The 21,221-nt window shown below is 49.7% G+C and overlaps 1 protein-coding gene across 2 annotated transcripts; it reads left to right on the forward strand.

The window, feature by feature from the left end:
• Positions 1 to 1,174: 1,174 nt before the first annotated feature.
• On the forward strand, positions 1,175 to 20,192 carry LOC144725718 (acetylcholine receptor subunit alpha-like). 2 transcript variants are annotated; one of them, XM_078604658.1, is made up of 9 exons: positions 1,175 to 1,470; positions 6,526 to 6,642; positions 7,265 to 7,309; positions 8,323 to 8,432; positions 13,685 to 13,880; positions 14,611 to 14,848; positions 15,695 to 15,918; positions 17,494 to 17,733; positions 19,472 to 20,192. In XM_078604658.1, exons 1-9 carry the CDS (start codon positions 1,303 to 1,305, stop codon positions 19,601 to 19,603), a joined length of 1,470 nt encoding a protein of 489 aa, XP_078460784.1. In that variant the 5' UTR covers positions 1,175 to 1,302; the 3' UTR covers positions 19,604 to 20,192. The 2 variants fall into 2 exon arrangements, with proteins under 2 accessions (XP_078460784.1, XP_078460783.1); XM_078604657.1 differs by lacking the exon at positions 1,175 to 1,470 and adding an exon at positions 4,289 to 4,525 and having other exon boundaries at positions 6,461 to 6,642.
• Positions 20,193 to 21,221: the final 1,029 nt, after the last annotated feature.

Below are 21,221 nucleotides of genomic sequence, written 5' to 3' on the forward strand. Positions count from 1 at the left end.
AAGAAAAAACCGCTGGCTTCGTCTCGGGAAGTCCGCAAGCGTTGTTGGTTAAATCACATCGCTCGTTTCACCGGCGGGAACGTCCGCTCGGCTACCCCCCCCCCCCCCAAACACTCTCCACGCCACGAGTTCCGACGCTCTTTGTCACCTCGAGACAAGGTGTGCAGTGCACAGCTGTGATATCACCTGACCAAAATAGCCGCGTTGTGATGCTGGTGAAACTGCCCGAGGCAGTTTTTACTTCTGCCCCCCCCCGCTGCCGCCCTTCCCTCGCTTTCCGCAGCTGTTAATCTTCCGCGACTGCACTGTGCTATATTTTCCACAAGTGTGGCTGTTGTGAAAAACGCCAAAGCAGGCCTTGAATACGCGCAGCCCCCGACGCTGGACACATTTATATATGTACGTGGCTCTTGAGCAGGTGCTTTAACGATCACGTGTTTACCCGAGGGTGCGACCGCGGGGGCAACGCTTGGCTGCTTCCTGTTTTGAGCATTTCCTTTTCACGTGGAATGAAAGCGGAGTACGCGGAGAAAACCACAACGCACAGGCTCTCGACACTCCACGCAGATAGGTTCAGCCACCTGTCTGCTGCGCAGCTTCTCACCAGGGAACCCATTTGACCCCCTTCAGGTCGGGGTCGCACGCACACGTAACCACCTCGGCGCAATCCGTCAGACCTGCCTGGTGTAGGGGCCACCTCGCCCAAGAAACAGGCCGCCACGGTGCTGTTGCTCTCCAAGGCCCCAGGTGGAATGTGCATGTTCCTGCGGCATCGGATGGACCAGACCCAGCCAGGGGTAGCTATCTAAACTGAAAAGTAAAAAACTCAACTATTTATTTTAACTTCTTGGTTCTGTCGGTAAAGTCACGTAGAAGGGAAGTAATAAAATAATAAAAATAAAACATAATAAAATAATTCTCACGATGTTTCGGCCACAACGCAAGCAGCCTTCCTCAGGTGAAGACTAGGTCTGTCGGGGAGACAGCGTGTCTTGTTTTTGTTTGTTTGTTGTCTTCAGACGCTGTCTCCCCGACAGACCTGGTCTTCACTCGAGGACGGCTGCTTGCGTTGTGGCCGAAAACGTCGTGAGAATTGTTTTATTATGTTTTATTTTTATTATTTTATTACTTCCCTTCTACGTGACTTTACCGAAAGAACCAAGAAGATGAATCCCTGCAGTCACGAAAGCTTTAAATCGAAATATTTATTTTAATTTAGCAGGTAATGCCCACTGAGCTTCTTTAGCTCTTTCTTTCAGAAGCGACCTGGCTGTGACAATTTATAGCTCGACGAAGTGGCTTATGTGGAAATTTACAGCGGCCAAATACTCGAAACGCGCGTTGATTCTAAATGCGGAGGGAGAAACCGGAGGGGCTGGAGAAAAATCCACGCGACCGAGGCGAAACTCCAACTACGCGGTGACACGCGTTCTACCCGAGTCCACTTTGCTTTTTTCCACCGCCGATGATGTCGATGGTTTCCGAGTCGATGTGAGGAGAAGTCGTCGTCCTCCTCGTCACACGTTGTGCCATCACACGACCACGAACCGCTCTCGCGTGACTGATAAAAAAAAACAACAACAACAAGATATAAAACGAAACTATTTTTTTTTTACCAGGTAAAGCGCACTGAGATACGCAGCTCTCTTTCGCAAGCGACCCTGGCTATTACAGATGACAGCTCAAACGAGGTGGATTATTATCAAGGGGAAATGTTTAGCAGCAGACACATCGTACTCTCCATGCAGGTCGATCCTGAATGTGGAGGGAAACACCGCAGAACCCCGAGACAAATCCACGCGACCACGGGAAGCCAAAGGAAACAGGCAAACTCCACACAGACAGCAGGCGCCAGGGTCGGGATCGAACCCACGTCCTCCTGTAGACCAGGCGAAGTAGTTAACATCTCACCACTGCGGCGCCACCACGTATCGAGCATGCAGACGGTGTGTAACCAATGGGTGAATCGCAGGCCAGGTAAATACGAAGGGGAAATTGGACCGGGTGGGTGCCCCATTCATCCCTGACACCGGGGCCCATGCCAGTTACACGATGCCACAGGACCTGCCTTGTCTCCGTGTCACGTTGGGTGATGCTACACCAATGCTCGGCGGAATAACCTTGTCAATGCAGCTAACGAAGACATTTTTCTTTGCACTTGTATCGTCGTTTTAAAAAAAAATCAGCTTTAAAGAGTAATTCCAACACGCAACTGTATTTACAAAAAGATCCCCTCCCCGAGTATTTGAGTTCAAAGATTTATGTGACACGGTAATGTGTTTTGTTAGGGACAAAGGTTATACTCTGTCAAATGTGAACCAAGGACATGCATGGCGATACATGCAGTTTGACCGACTCGCCACTCATTGCAAGACTCACATCTGTCACATAATGCCTCGGCAGTGTTTGACGAGTTGACATTTCTGAGCCATTTTGGATGAGGAATGCGTCGGAACAAATCGCTTTGGCGTGCTCGAGATCAGCGCTTCCGTCGCTGTCAAAAGCACGGCAGCGTCGTGGTGCTCCAGCGAGCGTTGTCGCGTTGTTGGGCAGCTGCCACTGCCTGCGTGCTCGCGTGTCATGTGCAGTCTCGACAGAGAGGGTTCCCTTGCAGGGCTTTTAAGAGGCGGAGATGCGTGCCGAGTCCAAAGACGCGGCCGACTCGTTGCAAGCAGCGCGCGCCTTGCCCAAAACATCGCCCCGTTCGCACACGTGTCTTGTTTTTGTTTGTTTGTTGTCTTGTCATTCATCACGGAGCGTCGTCTCATAAACACAAGGGGGAGAGGGGCATTTTTGCTCACTCTCGATGGCACCGTGTGATGGCAGTGTCGGTTTAAAAAAAAAAAAGCTTCCACGCGCCCCCCCGAAAGCGGTCTTCAAACTCGCGTCGTGAATTCAAACCGGCTCGTTGAGTCGCAGTCTTCAACCGATTCGAAACAACCCACGAGCGGGGGGGGGGGGCGTGTGGCCACTGAACGTTTCCCACGCTCGTGGCCGTCGTGGAACGTTCAAGGTGTCCAGGCTCTGCGCGAGCACGACGGCTCGCTGGTGTGGCTACGGCAGTGAGGACTGCACGGTCCGTGCCGTACATACGTACGCATTTTTAACTTATTTTGCACCGTACGTAGCCAACCGCGCTACTCGGAGGTGTGGGGGGGATGACAACAAACTAAACATAAAAATGTACTTTCAAGAAATGAGTTTTCGATCTAAAAGTGCATAGCTTCAGTGGCTTCCTAACATCGGAAGGGAGAGCTTTCTCGACGGCCACGGAAGCGCGTCTGAAAGCGCGCGATGCAGTGACCGTCTTTGTTCGAGTCCGTCTGTGTGTGCGTGTGCGCGTCCCGTCTTCACGAGCGTGCGGATCTCTGGCTCGGCGTGCCGTTAGAGCCGTGACCAATCAACCCGGTGGGGGCGATTCATTTTGTGTCACTTCTGAAAAGCAAACTCAAGATGCGTGCCACCGTTGTGCAGAACTTGGCTGTACATTCACTGTATTGATGTGCTTTACGATGTAAGTTATTAAATGTGTTTCTCAACACGTTGAGTCATCTTCTTTTGTATACATGCAAACTATTTTTTTTTCAAGAATTATATCGGGAGGTGGCTGGATGGCTCAGGTGTCAGTGCTGAGCTTGGCACTGTCGAAATCCTGGGGTGCAAATCCAGGCAGCTTCGTGTGATTTAGACAAGCGTTTTCAGGTACAGTTAAATTGATGGCATCTGTCTGGTTCACCAATGACTGCACACACACACACGCAAAAAAACCCTCACGTAAAATTTGGCCTTGCATTTAATTTGGCTGAATTTCTGGCGCTGAGAATTAAAAGTATATGTTTGACTGCCATGTAACGTCACTCTTGCTCTGTGTGACAGGGTGTGTGGGTAAACTGTTGTCCCAACTGCGTTGAAGGGATCTCAGATGTGGTTCTGTGATATCTTCTTCAATGGGCTGTACTCTAACACGGGGTGATGCACCTTCTCGTGACGTGACATCAGCAGCACAGTCGGGATAACATTCGGTTCGAAGGCAAAATATATATTGTTTGGGCATTCACCGCATTGTGGGAGGTCGATAGTAGTGATCCTATAGAGAGACTGTTCCAGACCATGGGAAACCGGATTTGACGACACTAGTTCAGGTCCACCAATGGGGATGAGTACTGCCCATTGCCCATTTGAGCAGGGATAACCTTTGACATTAGACTCAACACCCCCCCCCCCAGCCGGTGTGGATATGACCCGGCTGGTTTCGGATCAAATCTCACGGAGAGGGCCTTGCTCACTGTAAATATCCCAGTTGCATACGCACGTGCCATCATCACGGGGCTCAAGATCGGACGCCTGTCACTTGCTCGCTCGACAACTGACGCGCTTGGAGGGGAGGAGTGGACGCGTGGGAGGGGCTGCCAGCTGTTCTGTCACTAGTCGCGTTCAGAAGATCGAGGCTCGGGGCGGTCGGGACCGAGGGAGCTCTTCGGGATGGAGTTCTTAAAGTTCTCCGTCTTCTTCGCCGTGTGCTTCAGTGAGTTGAAGCTGCTGTCCGTGTGTGTGTCGTTGTGTGCCTCGAGATGCCATTACATTGCTCCAACATCCCTCCCCTCCAGCCGCTACCCCCTTGCGAGTGAGTGAGAGGCAATGGCTGTAACGGAGTGCGGTCTCCGCTGTTTGACCGTGAACTCATCGCGAGCAGCAGCGCTGTCACCGCTGGTTGCTTTGCCGGAGTGTGGGGGGGGGAGCTTCCAGCGGGATCGCAGCCAAGGGCGGGTAAAGCCAGTCGTGATTTCGCTGTTACTCCGACCGCGTCGAGATTTGCGACGACCGAAGACCGATTGTTGCGTTCGCACAAAGAGTTCGCGTGCGCGCGCCGCGAGTGATTGACAGCGGCAAGTGCCGGGGAAACGACGCCCGTGGTTCTATTCTGGACGTTCGCAGCCGGATGTCGCCTGGCTCAGCTTTCTTGGCACAAAAACACACAAAAGAGACAGCCGCTCGCAGTGCCGCTTTTCGCACGAGAGTTTACAAATTTTTGTTTCACGAAAAAACTTTATAGAGCGATTTTTTGTTTATCTCTCTCTCTCGACGAGTTCGTTCCGTGTTTTCTTCTTTTGCCGCACTCATCGTGGTTATTTTGTCGCGATTTGGAGAGGCTTCTTCCGTTTGGGTACCGCATTGCAGACTCTTTTCATGAGAAGTGATCACCCTACTTGCCCTTCATCGACGATCTGCTGCTTTCATCCGCGTCGCGGAGTCATCGCTCCGCCGTGCGTCTGCACAGAATAACCACCGGTCTTGTAGCGCGTTCGAGAGGCGTTCGTTTCGTTCGGCCTTGCGCCTGTTTCGTTTCCATCCACACGAGTGGCCGCAGATAAAGAGGCCTCTCCCTACGGTGTCTCTGGCATGGCCTCATGTACCCACTAGCGCGGTCTTATAAGGAGATTCTCGATCAAATCTAAACAATGGGGGGGGGGGGTGGCGAGGGCAATATGCAGCAATGTGGCACTGGGAAATCGCAAGTAATCTAACTCGGGGTGGTCTTCATTGCAAGGCCCGCGGGCCACCTGCGGCTCTGGGTGGCCTTTAGTGCGGCCGCTGACAACACACAGGCAGGGAAACATCCCCCATCATCAGCGTGCAGTCAAACCCAAGTGGTTTCAAATGTGTGGTGGCCCTCGCACCCCGATGTCTCATCGGCGAAGGTGCCCCCCCCCCCACCTCTGCAAATGAGTGAGGAACACCGGTCGAACTCCTCAGCCATCTTCGGACCCATCATAGATCCTGCCACGCGATGGCCCGATGTCCTCCAAGCAGCGAGTGCTCATCTTCGGAAGAAAAAAAGTCCCCACCCCCCTTGTGTCGTGAGTTCACGGTGGAGGCGAGGCCGCCCAGCGTGAATGCGTGCGGCTGTGCCGAAGGGGGAGCCGGTGGCGCAGTGGGTCATCGCAACTGCACGTGTGTACGTACTATGTTGAACTTCTTTCGCACCGCACGTAGCCAAGCGTGCGCGTCAATAAACGCTGCGCGACGAAACCCGGCGACCCGAATTAAATTCCCGTTCGTGGCCAATACCAGTGACAATTTTCTGAACCGGTCCTGGGCCTCCCCTACGTCGACTCAGCCTCGAATGAGTACCCGGTGTGATGTGTAAGCCATCGCCACCGAGGAGACAAAGGCGGCCGGGCGTGGTGCTGGCCAACCACAGCCTCATGCGCCGTACCGGCCGTCATAGGTGCTCGCTAACAGCATTTTGCCCCGACAGTCTGTTGGAGGGAAATAATAAAATAATAAAAATAAAACATTATAAAATAATTTTTTATTTTTTTATTTTATTTTATTATTTCCCTTCTACGTGACTTTACCGAAAGAACCAAGAAGATGAATCCCTGCAGTCACGAAAGCTTTAAATCGAAAAGTCTGTTGGAGGTTTCACGCGACGGGGGTCTTTGTCTTGTGCCGAAAGGAGCGGCAGCATCGTCCACGGTGCCCGCTGCGGACCTCGGTGAAGTCGCCAACTGGGTGAACGAGACGCGGCTGCTGCAGGATCTCTTCCGTAACTACAACAAAGTCATTCGCCCCGTCAAGAACCACAAGGACCTGGTGCACGTCGTGGTGGGCATGCAGCTCATCCAGCTCATCAACGTGGTGGGTATCACGGAGTCCGTGTGTATGCATAGGGGAGCGGTGGTGCAGCGGTTAGCGCTACGCTGAGCTACGAACCCGGCGACCCGGGTTCGATTCCCGCTCACGTTCGTCAACCGGTGACGATTATCTGAACAGGTCCTGGGCCTCGCCTAGGTCGACTCAGCGTCAAAATGAGTATCTGGTACGGTGTGTAAACATCGCCACTGGGGAGCCAAAGACGGCCGGACGTGGTGCTGGCCACGCATAACCCCGTGGTTCTCGCTAACGGCACGTTCCACCACAGTCTGTTGCACTTCTTTTGCACCGTACCTAGCCAACCGTGCGAATCGGATGTGCGGGGGAGTGGGAGAACAACAGCCTAAACACAAAAAGCAGTTCTAAAGAAACGAGTTTTCAATCTAGATTTCAAAGTGCCGAGCTTCAGTGACTTCCTAATATGGGAAGGGGAAGTGCTTTGCAGACGGCCGCAGACGCGTGTCTGAAAGCGCCCGATGCGGTGACCGTCTTTGTTCGACGGTTCGCCAAACGTTCGATGGTTAGCCATGGACGTTGCTGAAACACGCACTGGTGCTGTCGTGTATTTGGTGGCTGCTTGTTGAGATCTTCTTGTTGTGTTTCGCAGGATGAGGTGAACCAGATTGTGGAGACCAACCTCAGGCTCAAGCAGGTAACGCGCTCGTGAAGGCTTTGGAGTTGGCCAAGCACTCCCAAATATAGGGCCGCAGAGCTTGGGCAGTGCTTGTCGGTAGCGCCGGTGCTGGATGCCTTCCTGCTTGTCTGCGGTTTTCCGAGTTTCAGCGCGAAAAACTGCGCGCGTTACAAAATTTGACACCGTTTTGAAACGCAGTTTGAGAGTATTCGTTGGCCTTCCCCCCACACAGTCCGCTATGTACGATGCGAAAGAAGTTCAACATACATATGATAACATTATTCTACATAATGAAGGTTTTTGGGTTAAATCGCGCGAGTATAAATGTGTCGTAACCCTCCACAACCCGACACATTCGAACTTGCTCTTCTGAATTCTTCTATTGCACCTCTGTGCACATGTCAAAGGTAGTCGGGGTTTTTTGGTTACAGAGCTGGCAAAAGTTACCCTTTGTGTGAATTCACTCACGTGTCTTTCACATACTGGTTTCCCTCGCTCTGTGTGGGTTAAGTTTGTGCGATTTCGCGAATATGCGGATAACCTATTTCGACAAAAAATTATCGATGTTATGCGGTTTGTGCTCGGACGTGGGACAACACTGGAACTCGCTGACCCGCCCCGACATGACATCTGTGAAAAACAGCCTCATAGCTCATACAATTCTCCCAGGATGATTCTGATTCTGACATTCGTGCGCACTGTGTGCGCCACTCGGCAGGCAGCTGTATCGTGCGGTGCATTGTGGGTTGGGTATGTACGTATGTTGAACGTCTTTCGCACCGTACTTAGCCAACCGCGTTGATCGGAGGTGCAGGGGAAGGACGACAAACTGAGCACAGAAATCAGTTGTAAATAAATGAGCTTTCAATCTAGATTGGGTGACTGTGCGTGCCGTCCACGCTACGCGAATTTGCCTTTTTGCGCGCCCCTTTATATATTTTTTTGGAACGCATCTACCGGACAAAGCGTGCCGGGCCAAAGTTGTCCGGGTGTCATCGCCCGGCCGCTGTTCTCTGCTCGGCGTGTCGCAGCAATGGACGGATTACAACCTGCAGTGGAAACCGGAGGACTACGGCGGCATCAAGCAGATCCGCGTGCCCTCGCTGGACATCTGGCTCCCAGACCTGGTGCTGTACAATAAGTGAGGGCTGATGCACTCGCACGCGCACGCACGCACACGCCACGTCGTTCACGCACCGCCCGAGCTCTTCACACTCACGTCACACGTGGTGGTGGCGGTGGTGGTGGCGGTGACGCGCGCCGTGGAGGTCGAGGGGTTTTGGTGGGTAGCACAAAATACTCTCTCACCCCCCCTCCCCCCACCCCCCCTCCCCCCACCCCCCCTCCCCCGTGTAGGAGTCGCGGTCACCATACCCTGGCTTGCCAGGAGAAGGTGGGACAGCATTCCCCTCGTTGTTCGCGAGGGATACGTTCTGGAAATGCTCATGAGTAGAACATTTCTCGGACAATGAGATAATGATATTGACCAACGAAAACCGATGCTTTTGATGAATGACCTTAAATGAATACGTAAATAAGCTATTTAAATGCATGCAAATTATATCATGATATTATCTCTCATCACTTTATCTCATCACATTACCTCATCACTTTCTTTCTCTATCTCTCTCTTTCCGGGTGCTCCAGTTTGCTACCATTATAATTAATTGCAAGAACATCATAATATATAGAGGACCTCGGAGCTTGGGCAATCGTTGGTGCCGGCTCGCCACCTGACTACCTTTCCCACCCCCCTCAACATTATTATAATACTCAACACATTATTATAATACTCAACGTTATTATAATGCTCAACATTATTATGATAGTTTAACACGTAGGCTTTCGCGACCAATATTATTGATAATAAACGTTTTTTTGGGTTAGATCGCGTTATTTATAAACGTGTCGTAATCCTCCACCACCCGACACTGCCAAACAGTAAAAAATGTGTCACGTTTACAAAAGACAAATAGTTCACTACTTTAGACCACCGGTGTGTTGAAGAGTGAATCAACATAATTTACAATTTTTGAGTACGACGTTTCGCTGGTAATTAGATTCAGCATCATCAGAGCTTGGGCAATCATTGTAAATGATGTTAAATCACTCTTTAACACACCGATGGGCTAAAGTAGTGAACTATTTGTCTTTTGTAAACGTGACACATTTTTTACTGTTTGGCAGTGTCGGGTGGTGGAGGGTTACGACACATTTATAAATAACGCGATCTAACCCAAAAATCTTTACTATGATTATTATAATACTCAACACATTAATATAATACTCAACACATTAATATAATACTCGACATTTCTCAAGGTGACGGGCAGTGGCGTGTAGCGTCACGAAGGGCTGTGCACAAACGAAGGCGAGCACACCCGGGGGCAGCATCACGTGCATAGTCATTACACGTAAGTTACAGCCCTCTGTCAATCCACTGCTGGATGAAGGCCACCCCACGCCGTGTCTGTCATCGGGGTTGTTTGACCATACTTCGCCACTCTGGTCAGTGGGCGTCGGTGAGGACCGCTTCATATGTCACTCATCGCTGATGTTAGCTGTGGCCTGGAATTGAACTCGGCATGTCGCTGTGGTGAGCGCGCAGTGCGTGAAACCGCTGCTCAACCGCTGCTCAACCGCTCTGCCTCGCATTGAGACAGCAGGTCTCCTTCGCCGCAAGGAAGAGCTGGGTTCGGATAGCACCAATACTAAAAAACAAACCAAAGAGAAAATAAATATCAATGGAATTGAGAAGAACAAGAAAAAAAACCCACGCGTCTCAGCAAGATAAACATATATAAGTAACAAATAATGACGCTGTCATAGAAGATCCAAAATCCCTGAGTCCCTGTTGACACGAGACTTTAATTTCGTGCGGCTCGGGGCGACACGAGTCCAGTTCATCGCTTGCACGTTTCTCAGCCGCACTAATTGGCACCTTAAGGGCAATATTCTCAAGCTGGGAAAACACTCTTTCTCATTTTATCGCCGCTTAGTCACTTCTGTCAAGGGCCTCTCTTATGCTCGGTCAATAACAGGCACATTTTAACACGTAGGCTTTCGCGTCCAATGCTATCCCTAATAGAGGTTTTTTGGGGTGAGATCGCGTAAATAGAAATGTGTCGTTAAACCCGCCACCACGTGACACAGCCAATTAGGAAGGTTTGTCACGTGAACAAAACGTGTCAATTCCTTACGGGTCCAGCTCACCGGTGTGTTGGAGAGTAAACGCACACCATTTATAACTTACACAAGACTTGCACGTCGTCTCTGAAGCTTCCACACTTGCTGGGATGCTATAGATGGCCAGGAGATGGCAGTACAGCAAGTGCGGCTCCTTTGAGTCGTGATCTCCTTATCCATGGTGGTCCAAATGTCGTGTGTCTCCCATTTCATTCTCGAAAACGTAATTTTTTTTGTTTAGTACACCAATGGGTGTGTAATGTAAGCAATATATAAAAAAAAAACAATGTTAGGGGTCAATTAATTGGGGGGTCACAAGACATCTGAACCTCCTTGCACTGTGGGATTTCTCTGCGTTCTCCACCGGTTTCCTTACACGTGCAGAGCACTCGCTAGAAACAAATTGGGCCGTCAACCCAAACATCCCTTCAGCAAAAAAAACATTATGACCCTTTGAGCATATGCTGGGTAGTTAAATGACATTACTTCCATGATTATTGTCAAAGTGTAAGTCTAGGTTGTAAAGTAATAACACGACTAGAACATATTGATAATGTTACGACTGCGTTTTGTGTTCAGTTTGATGTCGTTCCCCCAGCACATCCGATTCGCACGGTTGGCTACGTACGGTGCGAAAGAAGTTCAGAATACATACTGAACACACATAATGTCATCTTCATGTTTAAATAGCTTATAGGGAGTTCGGTGGATTAACTTTGATGATAAATTGTACGGATTGCCTTGTCAAAAATGCTTCATGTTTTCCTTGGACCTGGTCATGGCTCCTCCATGTTCACGGTGAGCCTACGGCTGTCAATGTAACACGTGTGAGGCTTTCGCGGCCAATATTATTCATAATATAGGTTTTTGGGTCAGATCGCGTTATTTATAAATGTGTCGTAACCCTCCACCACCCGACACGGCCAAACAGTAAAAAAATGTGTCACGTTTTTCAAAGGACAAAATAATTCACTTCTTTAGCCCACCGGTGTGCTGAAGAGAGAATCAACAGCATTTTAAAATTTGAGTAGTACGACGTTTCGCTGATTATTACAATCAGCTTCATCGGGCAAGAATGGTGAAACTCTCCTGTTGCTTCCGGTCTTAAATGGAGCAGCATCAGGGTGACGTCATCATTTAATTCAATTCAATCTGGTGCAGTGATTCGAGGCAAGGAGGGGGAGGGTATTGTAATTATATAGATTGGTAATCATTCAATTGTTATTCATTGGTATTTGTTTCCCTTATAAGGAATTGTAATTGTATTTATTTAATAATACGTTTCCAGGCCGCACGAAGCCTGTAGCTGTCAGAGCGATTGAAGTTATTTCTGTTTCTCTCAATTTCAATGGATTCTCTAATTAGTCTTGGCCAGTATTAATTAGTTTTACCTGTCCCCCCCAGGTTTGACCAGGGGAGTCTGGGAATGGTCACCTGTATTTAGGTGACCGACATTGATTTGTACCTCCTAAGAGTTAGTGCCATTACGTTGAACTTTATCAGTGCACTGCAGTTTTCGTAGACCTGGAATGACTTAAGAAAACGAGTCGAGGTTTGATCTGGGAGCACTCAGCCGTACAGCTGTTGGGCTGTGGCATGTGGCTTGTAAATTGAATGTTTAGTTCATCTCACGAGGCGCTGTGAAACATGACATTTTGCACGCGCTTCTGTTGTGCGTGTAACGCACATCTTTGTATGTTGCTAATTGCCTTGCTTGTTGTAGAGTTGAACGAAACCGACGGCAAGGACTTATTTGTGTCGTGCGCGATCATGCGAGCCCTGGCGTTATTTGTACAGGGCATGAATGCCTTTTTACTGGAGCTGCTGTTGCCACTATCATCAGTGCGTGTGTGGGTTGCGAGCGAATGATGATGAATCTAGGGCGACAGTTTGGCCCGGGCCTGACTGCGTTAGTATCCTTACGTGTCTCAGCCATAACCCACAGCTTCTATGCGACAAACCTTCCATGCATATTGTGTGGGTAACTATGTGGGGAGTGTGATCTCACTGAAGTGTGTGTGTGTGTGTCTGATTGTGATGTCCCAAATGTGACGGGGTCAGGGGCCTTAACACTTATTGGTTGGCTGGATAAAACAAAGTATTATTACGAGCAGAGAACTTGCTCTGCAGCAGAAAAATAAGAGCCGTCATTTTCACTCTTCTCACAATCTCAGAGAATTAAAAGTAATCTGCTTTATTAAATGCAAGAATTGCCAACAATAGGTATTGTGAGGTTTTTTTTATTTATGCTGTCAATGATTTAAAGAATATTCCACAGAAGTAATTGCGTTAATAGGAGCACAAACGTTAGAGCAATATTCAATGAACCGTGCCAGTTTTCTGCATTCGTTACTCCCACCTCTTTAGTGTCTCTATCTATGATCTCGTCTTCTTAACTTTCTTCCGCCGTTTCAATGTGATATTTGTTACACGGAATATCCCGTTTTGGCCAGTTACCCAGCTAGTTTCGGTGGCAACGGCGCGCAACAGCCACCAACAACATAGTTATTCATGATACAGGTTTTTTTTTTTGGTTAGATCGTGTAAATATATGTGTCGTTAAACCTGCCACCACAGCCAGTTAGTGAGGTTTGTCACGTAAACAGAACATGCCAATTCGTTACTAGTACACATTTATATATTTACGCGATCTAACCCAAAAAAGCTGTACTCTGGATGATATTGGTCGCCAGCAGCCAGCCAGGAAACTTGAGGCATACATTATTTTAATAGTACAGTAGAACCCATCTTAATAACAATCCTTGTTAACGACTAATCGCTTAACTACGGCCTCCTGAGAGCCCAATATGTTCACTTACCGATCACTCCCCTGTTAACGATGGGCTTACGATGAGCAAGCGACCATCAATTTCGGCCAATCGGCGAGCTGCAAAGTGGTCTGACCAGGCCTCGGCCAATCAGCGACGTGCATTCGTGAGCGTCGGGGCATTGTTTACATTCGGTGTCTGCTGCGCTTTGAAATGGAAACATCTCTTTTTGCATTCTTGGTGTACCCTATTTGTTATACTCGCTTAACGACCGGTTTCGTGGAACCAATTACCGTCGTTAAGAGGGGATCTACTATACTGTAGTGTACATTATCACAGCCACATTAGTTTGTGTTGATGTCGTTGACGTTCAACATCGGTGTGTGTGTCTGATTAATTGCGTTGATGTCACCTGTGTGATTTTTGCGATTGTCCGCAGTGCGGATGGCGACTTTGCCGTTGTGCACATGACCAAGTTGTTGGTGCAGCACACGGGCAAGGTCGTCTGGATGCCACCGGTCATCTTCAAGAGCTACTGCGAAATCGTCGTCTCCCACTTCCCGTTCGACGAGCAGAACTGCAGCATGAAGCTCGGCACCTGGACCTACGACGGCAGCAAGGTCACCATCAAGCAGGTGTGTGGGTGCAATCCTGTAGATTGTCGTCGTCGTCACGAGGGCACAACGATCGATTAAACCAGGGACTGATGACAACGTGCTCCGGGTGTCGACGCAGATCCTTCGCGCGCTTCACACAGATGCGTGGCGAGTGATTGAGCAAGCGATGAATGGTTGGAACCATTGATCTCTTTGTGCGCGGTGGTCACCCATCACGACGGTTTGCCAGTGGGCTTGCGTGGCCTAATACGGTGGACAATGCAGCAAAATGCATTGTTGTACTGCACGGCTGTGCTCCCGTGTCTTAAGTCTCCCCCCCCCCCCCCCCGTATTCACTAACCCACGACTCATGACGAGGCCCTCATCCAGTCGTGGAGTGATTAAGATGACGGGTACGTGCACAGTATGAGCAAGACACGTGCCCATACCGGGGAGCGCTGGGGCGAGGTGGGCACAGGCGGCTCCACCGCAATGAGCCCGTGCCGTGCACGAGCACTGCCCTGCGAGGCACCCCAGGGCTTCACTTCGAGCCAAGTTTGTCCGGGTCAGCAACCTAGAAAGTTTTCCCCGCAGCCGGCACACCACGTGCAGTATACTGTACCTCTCACCACGGGCTGTGTCAGCGATTCGCGTGCCTACAGCCAGTCTGCTTGTGACCCAGAAGATTCGTCGGTGATAAGTGTAAGTCCTGGATTGTGCCTGGTGTGCCGAGACCTGTCCTCCCCCGCCCGCCGAACCTCTTGCCCAGGAGAGCGTCCACCAGGACATGAGCAACTTCATGGAGAACGGAGAGTGGGTGATGAAGGAATACCGCGGCTGGACTCACTGGGTGAACTACACCTGCTGCCCGGGGAAGCCCTACCTCGATATCACGTACCACTTCGTGATGCAGCGGCTGCCCCTCTACTTCATCGTCAACGTCATCATCCCCTGCCTGCTCTTCTCCTTCCTCACCGGACTCGTGTTCTACCTGCCCACGGACTCAGGTCTACAGTGTTAGCACCACCAGACGCATCATGATCCCGCTGGGATGATGATGATGATGATGCTGGATTTGGTGCTAATGTATTGATGATGATGGTGGATGGGGTCTTGATGTAGTATTGAAGATAGTGGTGATGGTTTTGGTTGTGTTGGTGATTTATTGAATGTCGTAGTGTTGATAGTGATGATTATGATGGTCATTCTACGGTGGTGATGTAATGCTGGCGATGATGATGGTGATCGTGATGGTGTGTGGTTGTGGTGGTTATGTATTCTTCATGATGATGATAAGGGTGGTTTCCGTGGATTTAGTCGTGTTTCTTCTGAGAATCTATTAACAGTGGTTGCAGTGGTGATATATTGATCATTTATGATGACGATGGTAGTAGTAGTAGTAGTGTTTGCGGTTGGTCGTGGTGATACATTGTTAATATTGATCATGATGACGATGGTAGTAGTAGTAGTGGTGGTTGTGGTTGGTGGTGGTGAAACACTGTTAACATTGATCATGATGACGATGGTAGTAGTAGTAGTGGTGGTTATGGCTGGTGGTGGTGATACACTGTTAATATTGATCATGATGACGATGGTAGTAGTAGTAGTGGTGGTTGTGGTTGGTGGTGGTGAAACACTGTTAACATTGATCATGATGACGATGGTAGTAGTGGTGGTGGTGGTTGCGGTTGGTGGTGGTGATACACTATTAATATTGATCATGATGACGATGGTAGTAGTGGTGGTGGTGGTTGCGGTTGGTGGTGGTAATACACTGTTAACATTGATCATGATGAAGATGGTAGTAGTGGTGGTAATACACTGTAAACATTGATCACGATGACGATGTGCAGGTGAGAAGATGACGCTGAGCATCTCCGTGTTGCTGTCCCTCACCGTGTTCCTGCTCGTCATTGTGGAGCTCATCCCGTCCACGTCCACAGACGTGCCCCTCATCGGGAAGTACATGCTCTTCACCATGATCTTCGTCATCATGGCCATCATCATCACCGTCGCGGTCATCAACATCCACCATCGCTCGCCCAGCACCCACACCATGCAGCCCTGGGTCCGCAAGGTGAGCACATCGCGCTTGGTCTGTCCACTGCTGAATGAAGGCATCGTCATCATAATCATCTTCCATGGTTTATCCACTGCTGAATGAAAGCATCATCGTCCCATGGTTTACCGCTACTGGATGAAGGCATCGTCATCATCATGATATTTCATGGTCTATCCACTGAGGTGTATGTACTGCACATTGAACTTCATTCGCACCGTACGTAGCCAACCGTGCAAATCGGAGTTCAGGTGAACGCATAATCATCATCGTGAGCCATGATCTATCCACGGCAAAGTGAAGGGTTGCCCGCACCATCATCATCCTTCACAGTCCCGTGATGCCACATCCAGCTCGTCGTGCACATGAACTGATCCCGGTGCTCCATCTCCGTGGTCGTCGTCCTTCACATCAGCCATCCTCCTTTCGAGTCGTCGATGTTTCCTGCCCAAGCCCACTTACGTTTCTCAACAACCAACACGAGTGCGCCGGTTCTGCATGCAGGAGAGCATTGACCTTGAGCTTGACATTGACCGTCGTCTCGGCCAGAGATGATGAATTAATTACCGCATACGATTGATTAGATGATTCAGTTACGTTGTCGTTATGCCTTACAGACAAATCCCCCTCGCCCCCTCCCTAAAGTGCTCCAATATCATGGATCTCGTAAGCGAAGCAGGGTCGACCCTGCTTCATTCGACGAGGTTTTGCCTCTGTAATGAGAATACCACGGCGCTGTGAACACCCACGGTGGTGGAGTCTGGGCCAGAGGGCGACAGCGCCAGGTTGTTTCCAGCCAATCAGCTCGTCCCTGAGGGCAGACTGATTGGTGGCACGTGATGAGGTTGGCTTTTTAGTGTCCCTAATGGGGCCCACTTCAAAGAAATGTCAACGCTGAACCATAGAGGCCTCCGTCGGGTATTCGTGCAAGTATACAGCAGTAAAGTGTCACGTGGTAGAGAACGACAACAGTAACAACAGCTACAGAGTTGGATGCAGAGCTGCTACGGTACCATTCGTATCGTATAACTACTGACCATTGGCCAAATTAGACTTGACAATAACAAAGATAAAGATCCCCTGTATAGCCTTAACAGACTGTTGGGGCAAGTGCTGTTAGCGAGAACCTATTAAGCCCGCACGACACACGAGGGGGTGGGTGACCAACATCACACCCGGTGTCCTTTGTCTCCCTTTTGGAAACACACCACACCAGGTACTTATTTGAGGCTGAGTCGATCTAGGGGAGACCAAGGCCAGTTCAGGAAATTGTCACTGGTGTCGGCCGTGAGCGGGAATCGAACTCAGGTCACCGGGTTCGAAGCGCAGCGCGCTAACCGATACACTACCACTCCGCACAATGACCACTTTGTCACTCGCCGTTGAATGTGGCGTCGGTCTTCATGACTTCCACTCCTTGTGAGGCGCCCTTCCTTCAGTGACGCCCAGACAAACGCCTCCCACGTTACGGGCGAACTTTCGACCTTTCGACCTTTCGAACTTTCGAACTTTCGAACTTTCGAAGATCGCACCCACGTGGAGCCGCACGGCGCTCGTCCATGACGCACCCTTTCCCCCCGTGCACTCTGACAGCTCTTCATCGAGACCATCCCCGGCATGATGTTCTTCTCCACCATGAAGCGTCCCTCCAAGGAGCGCCAGGACAAGCGCATCATGGGCGAGGGGCTGGACATCTCGGAGATCTCGGGGAACCAGGAGCCGCCGGGTCAGGTGTACCACTCCGCGATCACGCGCAACGCCGACGTGCGGGCCGCCATCGAGGGCATCAAGTACATTGCGGAGCACATGAAGGGCGACCAGGAGTCGAGCAACGTGAGTGTGTAAAGGGTGTATGTTGAACTTCTTAAAGACCACACGTAGCCAGCAAGCGCTCGTTGAAGGCGCAGGGGAAGGACAACAAACTTAATACAAAAAGCAGTTCTAAAGAAGTGAGTTTTCAATCGAGATTTAAAAGTGCAAAGCACCGGTGGCTTCCTAACATCGGAAGGAAGAGCGTTCCAGACGGCCACAGAAGCGCATCTGAACGCGCGCGATGCGGTGACCGTCTCTGTTCGATGGCCAGCCAAAAGCCGCTGCTGCGAGGATGACCGGAGTTTGCGTGATGGTTTACGTACCGTGATGAGATCAGCGAGGTATCGTGGTTCGTCTGTGGCAAGTGTGACGAGCTTGACCGTACAGCGACGTCACAGCGCACCGTCCCACACAGGCACCACCAGCCGCGTCCCCCGTTGCCAGAGCCCGCTTCTCTCGACACTCTCACTGGGTTGTGGATAGGGCTGGGCACTCCGATTGACTTACGTGATCGATTCCTCTACCGATCATTGGTTCCATTCATCAGTTTGATTATTCAACTAATCGGATACCTCGAACATAGTTGTGGGAGGGGGGGGGGGGGCGAAATGAAAGTCGCAATTCTGTTCCGGTACGTGTCGCTGGACGGGAGGTGATACCGTCGGCTTCATCAGCCGCGTCACCCTGGGCGTGGCTTGCAAGGGGTTTCCTGCCTACGGGAGGCAGGGGATGTTTGGGGCACCGCAGTATTTAAAGGGTTCTGAGTAATTGATGACAAAGCTGTCGATTTTATCATTTATAATTAATTAATCAATCAAGGAATTACCCCAGCTCTGGTTATGAATATGTGTTTTAATTGGTAAACTTGACGCTGATAAACTTGTGATGGATTTTTTTTAGAAAATCCCACCATGGGAAACTTTCATGGCCTACGTTTTCTATTTAGTAATAATCACAACAATGACCCTTCGTGCATAGCAATAGAGTTCAGACCACCCTTTAAAAAAAGTGGATGGTTGTGATACAGGGGCTGAGGAGGCTCTAAAAGAGATACGATTGTTCAGAGGGTGAGATTATTCACAGAAGCAGCAGCAGCAGCAGACAGTGTGGCAATGTATGGCTCAATGGGGGTCAATGAAGCTGCGATCAGGAGAGAAATTTCAGCAACGGAGAAGTGAAAGAGACAGATGTCGAGTGGGGAGGAAGGAGATTTGGGATCCAGAGGAAGTTGGTAACAGAGGGGGAAATGTAGACGTATGAGTATACGGTGGTCGCTTAAATGATGGGCAAAATGGTGGTAAGAGCGACGGCCTCAATGTCAGGAATTACGACGTCAAATGTTTGGCCATGGGATTATGTGGGACGTGAGATTAGTTGGGAGAGATCCATAGATTCCAGCAATTACTCAACTCCTTATCTCACTGAAACACAATGGGCACTGAAACACCTGTGATCAGGGCTTAATTTCTCACCGAATTATTTCTGAGTCACCTTTAGAATGAAGTAGACACGTGACCAATAGCCACAGCCGTAACGAGAAGTGTAATGCGATGCAGTGTGCCGGATGCATAAATACCTGCTGGGCCGTGCCCTGGACAGACCGGGTTAAAATGAAGCCCTGCGTGTAAACGCCTGACCAGGGCACGCGTAGCGTGTCTTCACGGTCGAAACGCCTTGGCGCCACCACTCACGTTGGCGACCCTCTGCCCCGCGTTTTCCCCTTTCCGTGCCCCCCCCCACCCCCCGCCACCCGCCACAGGCAGCGGAGGAGTGGAAGTTCGTGGCTATGGTCCTGGACCACATCCTGCTGGGCTTCTTCAGCCTCGTGTGCGTCATCGGCACCATCGCCGTGTTTGCGGGACGCCTCATCGAGCTCAACATGAACAAATAGAGCCCCGGCCCTGCAGGGCGCCAGCAGCAGCGGCAGGGGTCGGCGGTGGCAGCAAAAAATCCGTGTACACCCCAAGCGGCGACGAGTCGGCTTGGTTCCGAGCACAGCCGTGGCCAATGTGGACTGTTGAGCTGATTTCGAAACGAGAGTCTTGATCTAAATGCACTGGTGTGGTGTGTGTGTGCAGTGGTTGTCGTGCGTCCTCCGGTGAAACACCTGTATTTCCACGGTGTTGGGTGGTTTGCTGACCCGTGGCTTGTCGATGTAGATTATTACCCGGGTTGATGAACGATCAGCGTGAAGACCCTCCGAGCGATGAGCTGCTCACTGGGATCATGTGCTGTAACTGTGCAGGGGACCTCACAGATGAGTAGCAATAGCCCGTGGCTCCTGTACGCTCAGCTGTGCTGTGTGAATGGTGCGTCCGGGCGTTTGTGCCATTGTCTCAGTGTCCACAGTTGTCGTTGAGGATTGATATTATGACCCTAGCATTACCCTGTAATTCACCTCTTTATCCTATGGTTAATTTCAAAACCAAAAAAATGTGTTAATGTGTTTTCCCAAAAAATAAACAGATACTGTAAATGTGTTTACGCAATCCGTGTGGAAATTACTTTTGCTAAGTCGTGTAGGGTCACGCAGTGTCACCCACATTTAACAAGAGTTCTTGTAAATCCAGTAATTGAGGACACCAGCTTAAACGTAACGCGTGTTGCAAGGCAGAACCGGATGGTGTGGGGACAGTCATGAGATAAACGTGTGGGGAAATAATCACGCGGTGAAGAAAGCCACCTGCAGTTGCTCACTTCCCCTCGCGTGTCTGCGTGATGTGATGTGGTTGCGTCTCCTATGACGAGCAGGGATAAAGCAATTCCAGCACTTTCTGCAGATGAAGAGAATCTCACCAAAACAAAAGAGGGCTTCATCTTCTTGGTTCTTTCGGTAAAGTCACGTAGAAGGGAAATAATAAAATAATAAAAATTAAACATAATAAAATTATTCTCACGACGTTTCGGACACAACGCAAGCAGCCGTCCCCAGGTGAAGACCAGGTCTATCTCCCCGACCTGGTCTTCACCTGAGGACGGCTGCTTGCGTTGTGGCCGAAACGTCGTGAGAATTATTTTATTATGTTTTATTATTTTATTATTTCCCTACTACGTGACTTTACCGAAAGAACCAAGAAGATGAATCCCTGCAGTCACGAAAGCTTTAAATCGAGAAGAGGGCTTGTTGGAGGCTGGAAACAAATTCGCGTGATGATGGTGATAATAATATTAATAAACGTAAAAATTGTGACCATAGGATTGGCCCCTCCATCGTGCCTTGCATGTTGTCACTTGACATCATCACACTTTGTGTGCAACGCACACAGCTTTCGTTTAGTATTTGCAGTGTTTATTGGGTTCTTAAATCTGCACCGTCGCAAAGTGCCATACATCACCCGTTAATCATTCCGATACTTAAGTGTAGGTTTTATCTTTTTTTCTTCAGTCGAGGAGATCCCGTTTTGACAGCTGTAAAACGTGCATCTAATCATCATTCTTAACAAAATAATAAAAATAAACATAATAAAATTTTTATAATTTTATTACTTCCCTTCTACGTGACTTTACCG

This window comes from Lampetra planeri, chromosome 2 (genome assembly GCF_965212315.1).
Source record: "Lampetra planeri chromosome 2, kcLamPlan1.2.h2, whole genome shotgun sequence".
NCBI lineage: Eukaryota > Metazoa > Chordata > Hyperoartia > Petromyzontiformes > Petromyzontidae > Lampetra > Lampetra planeri.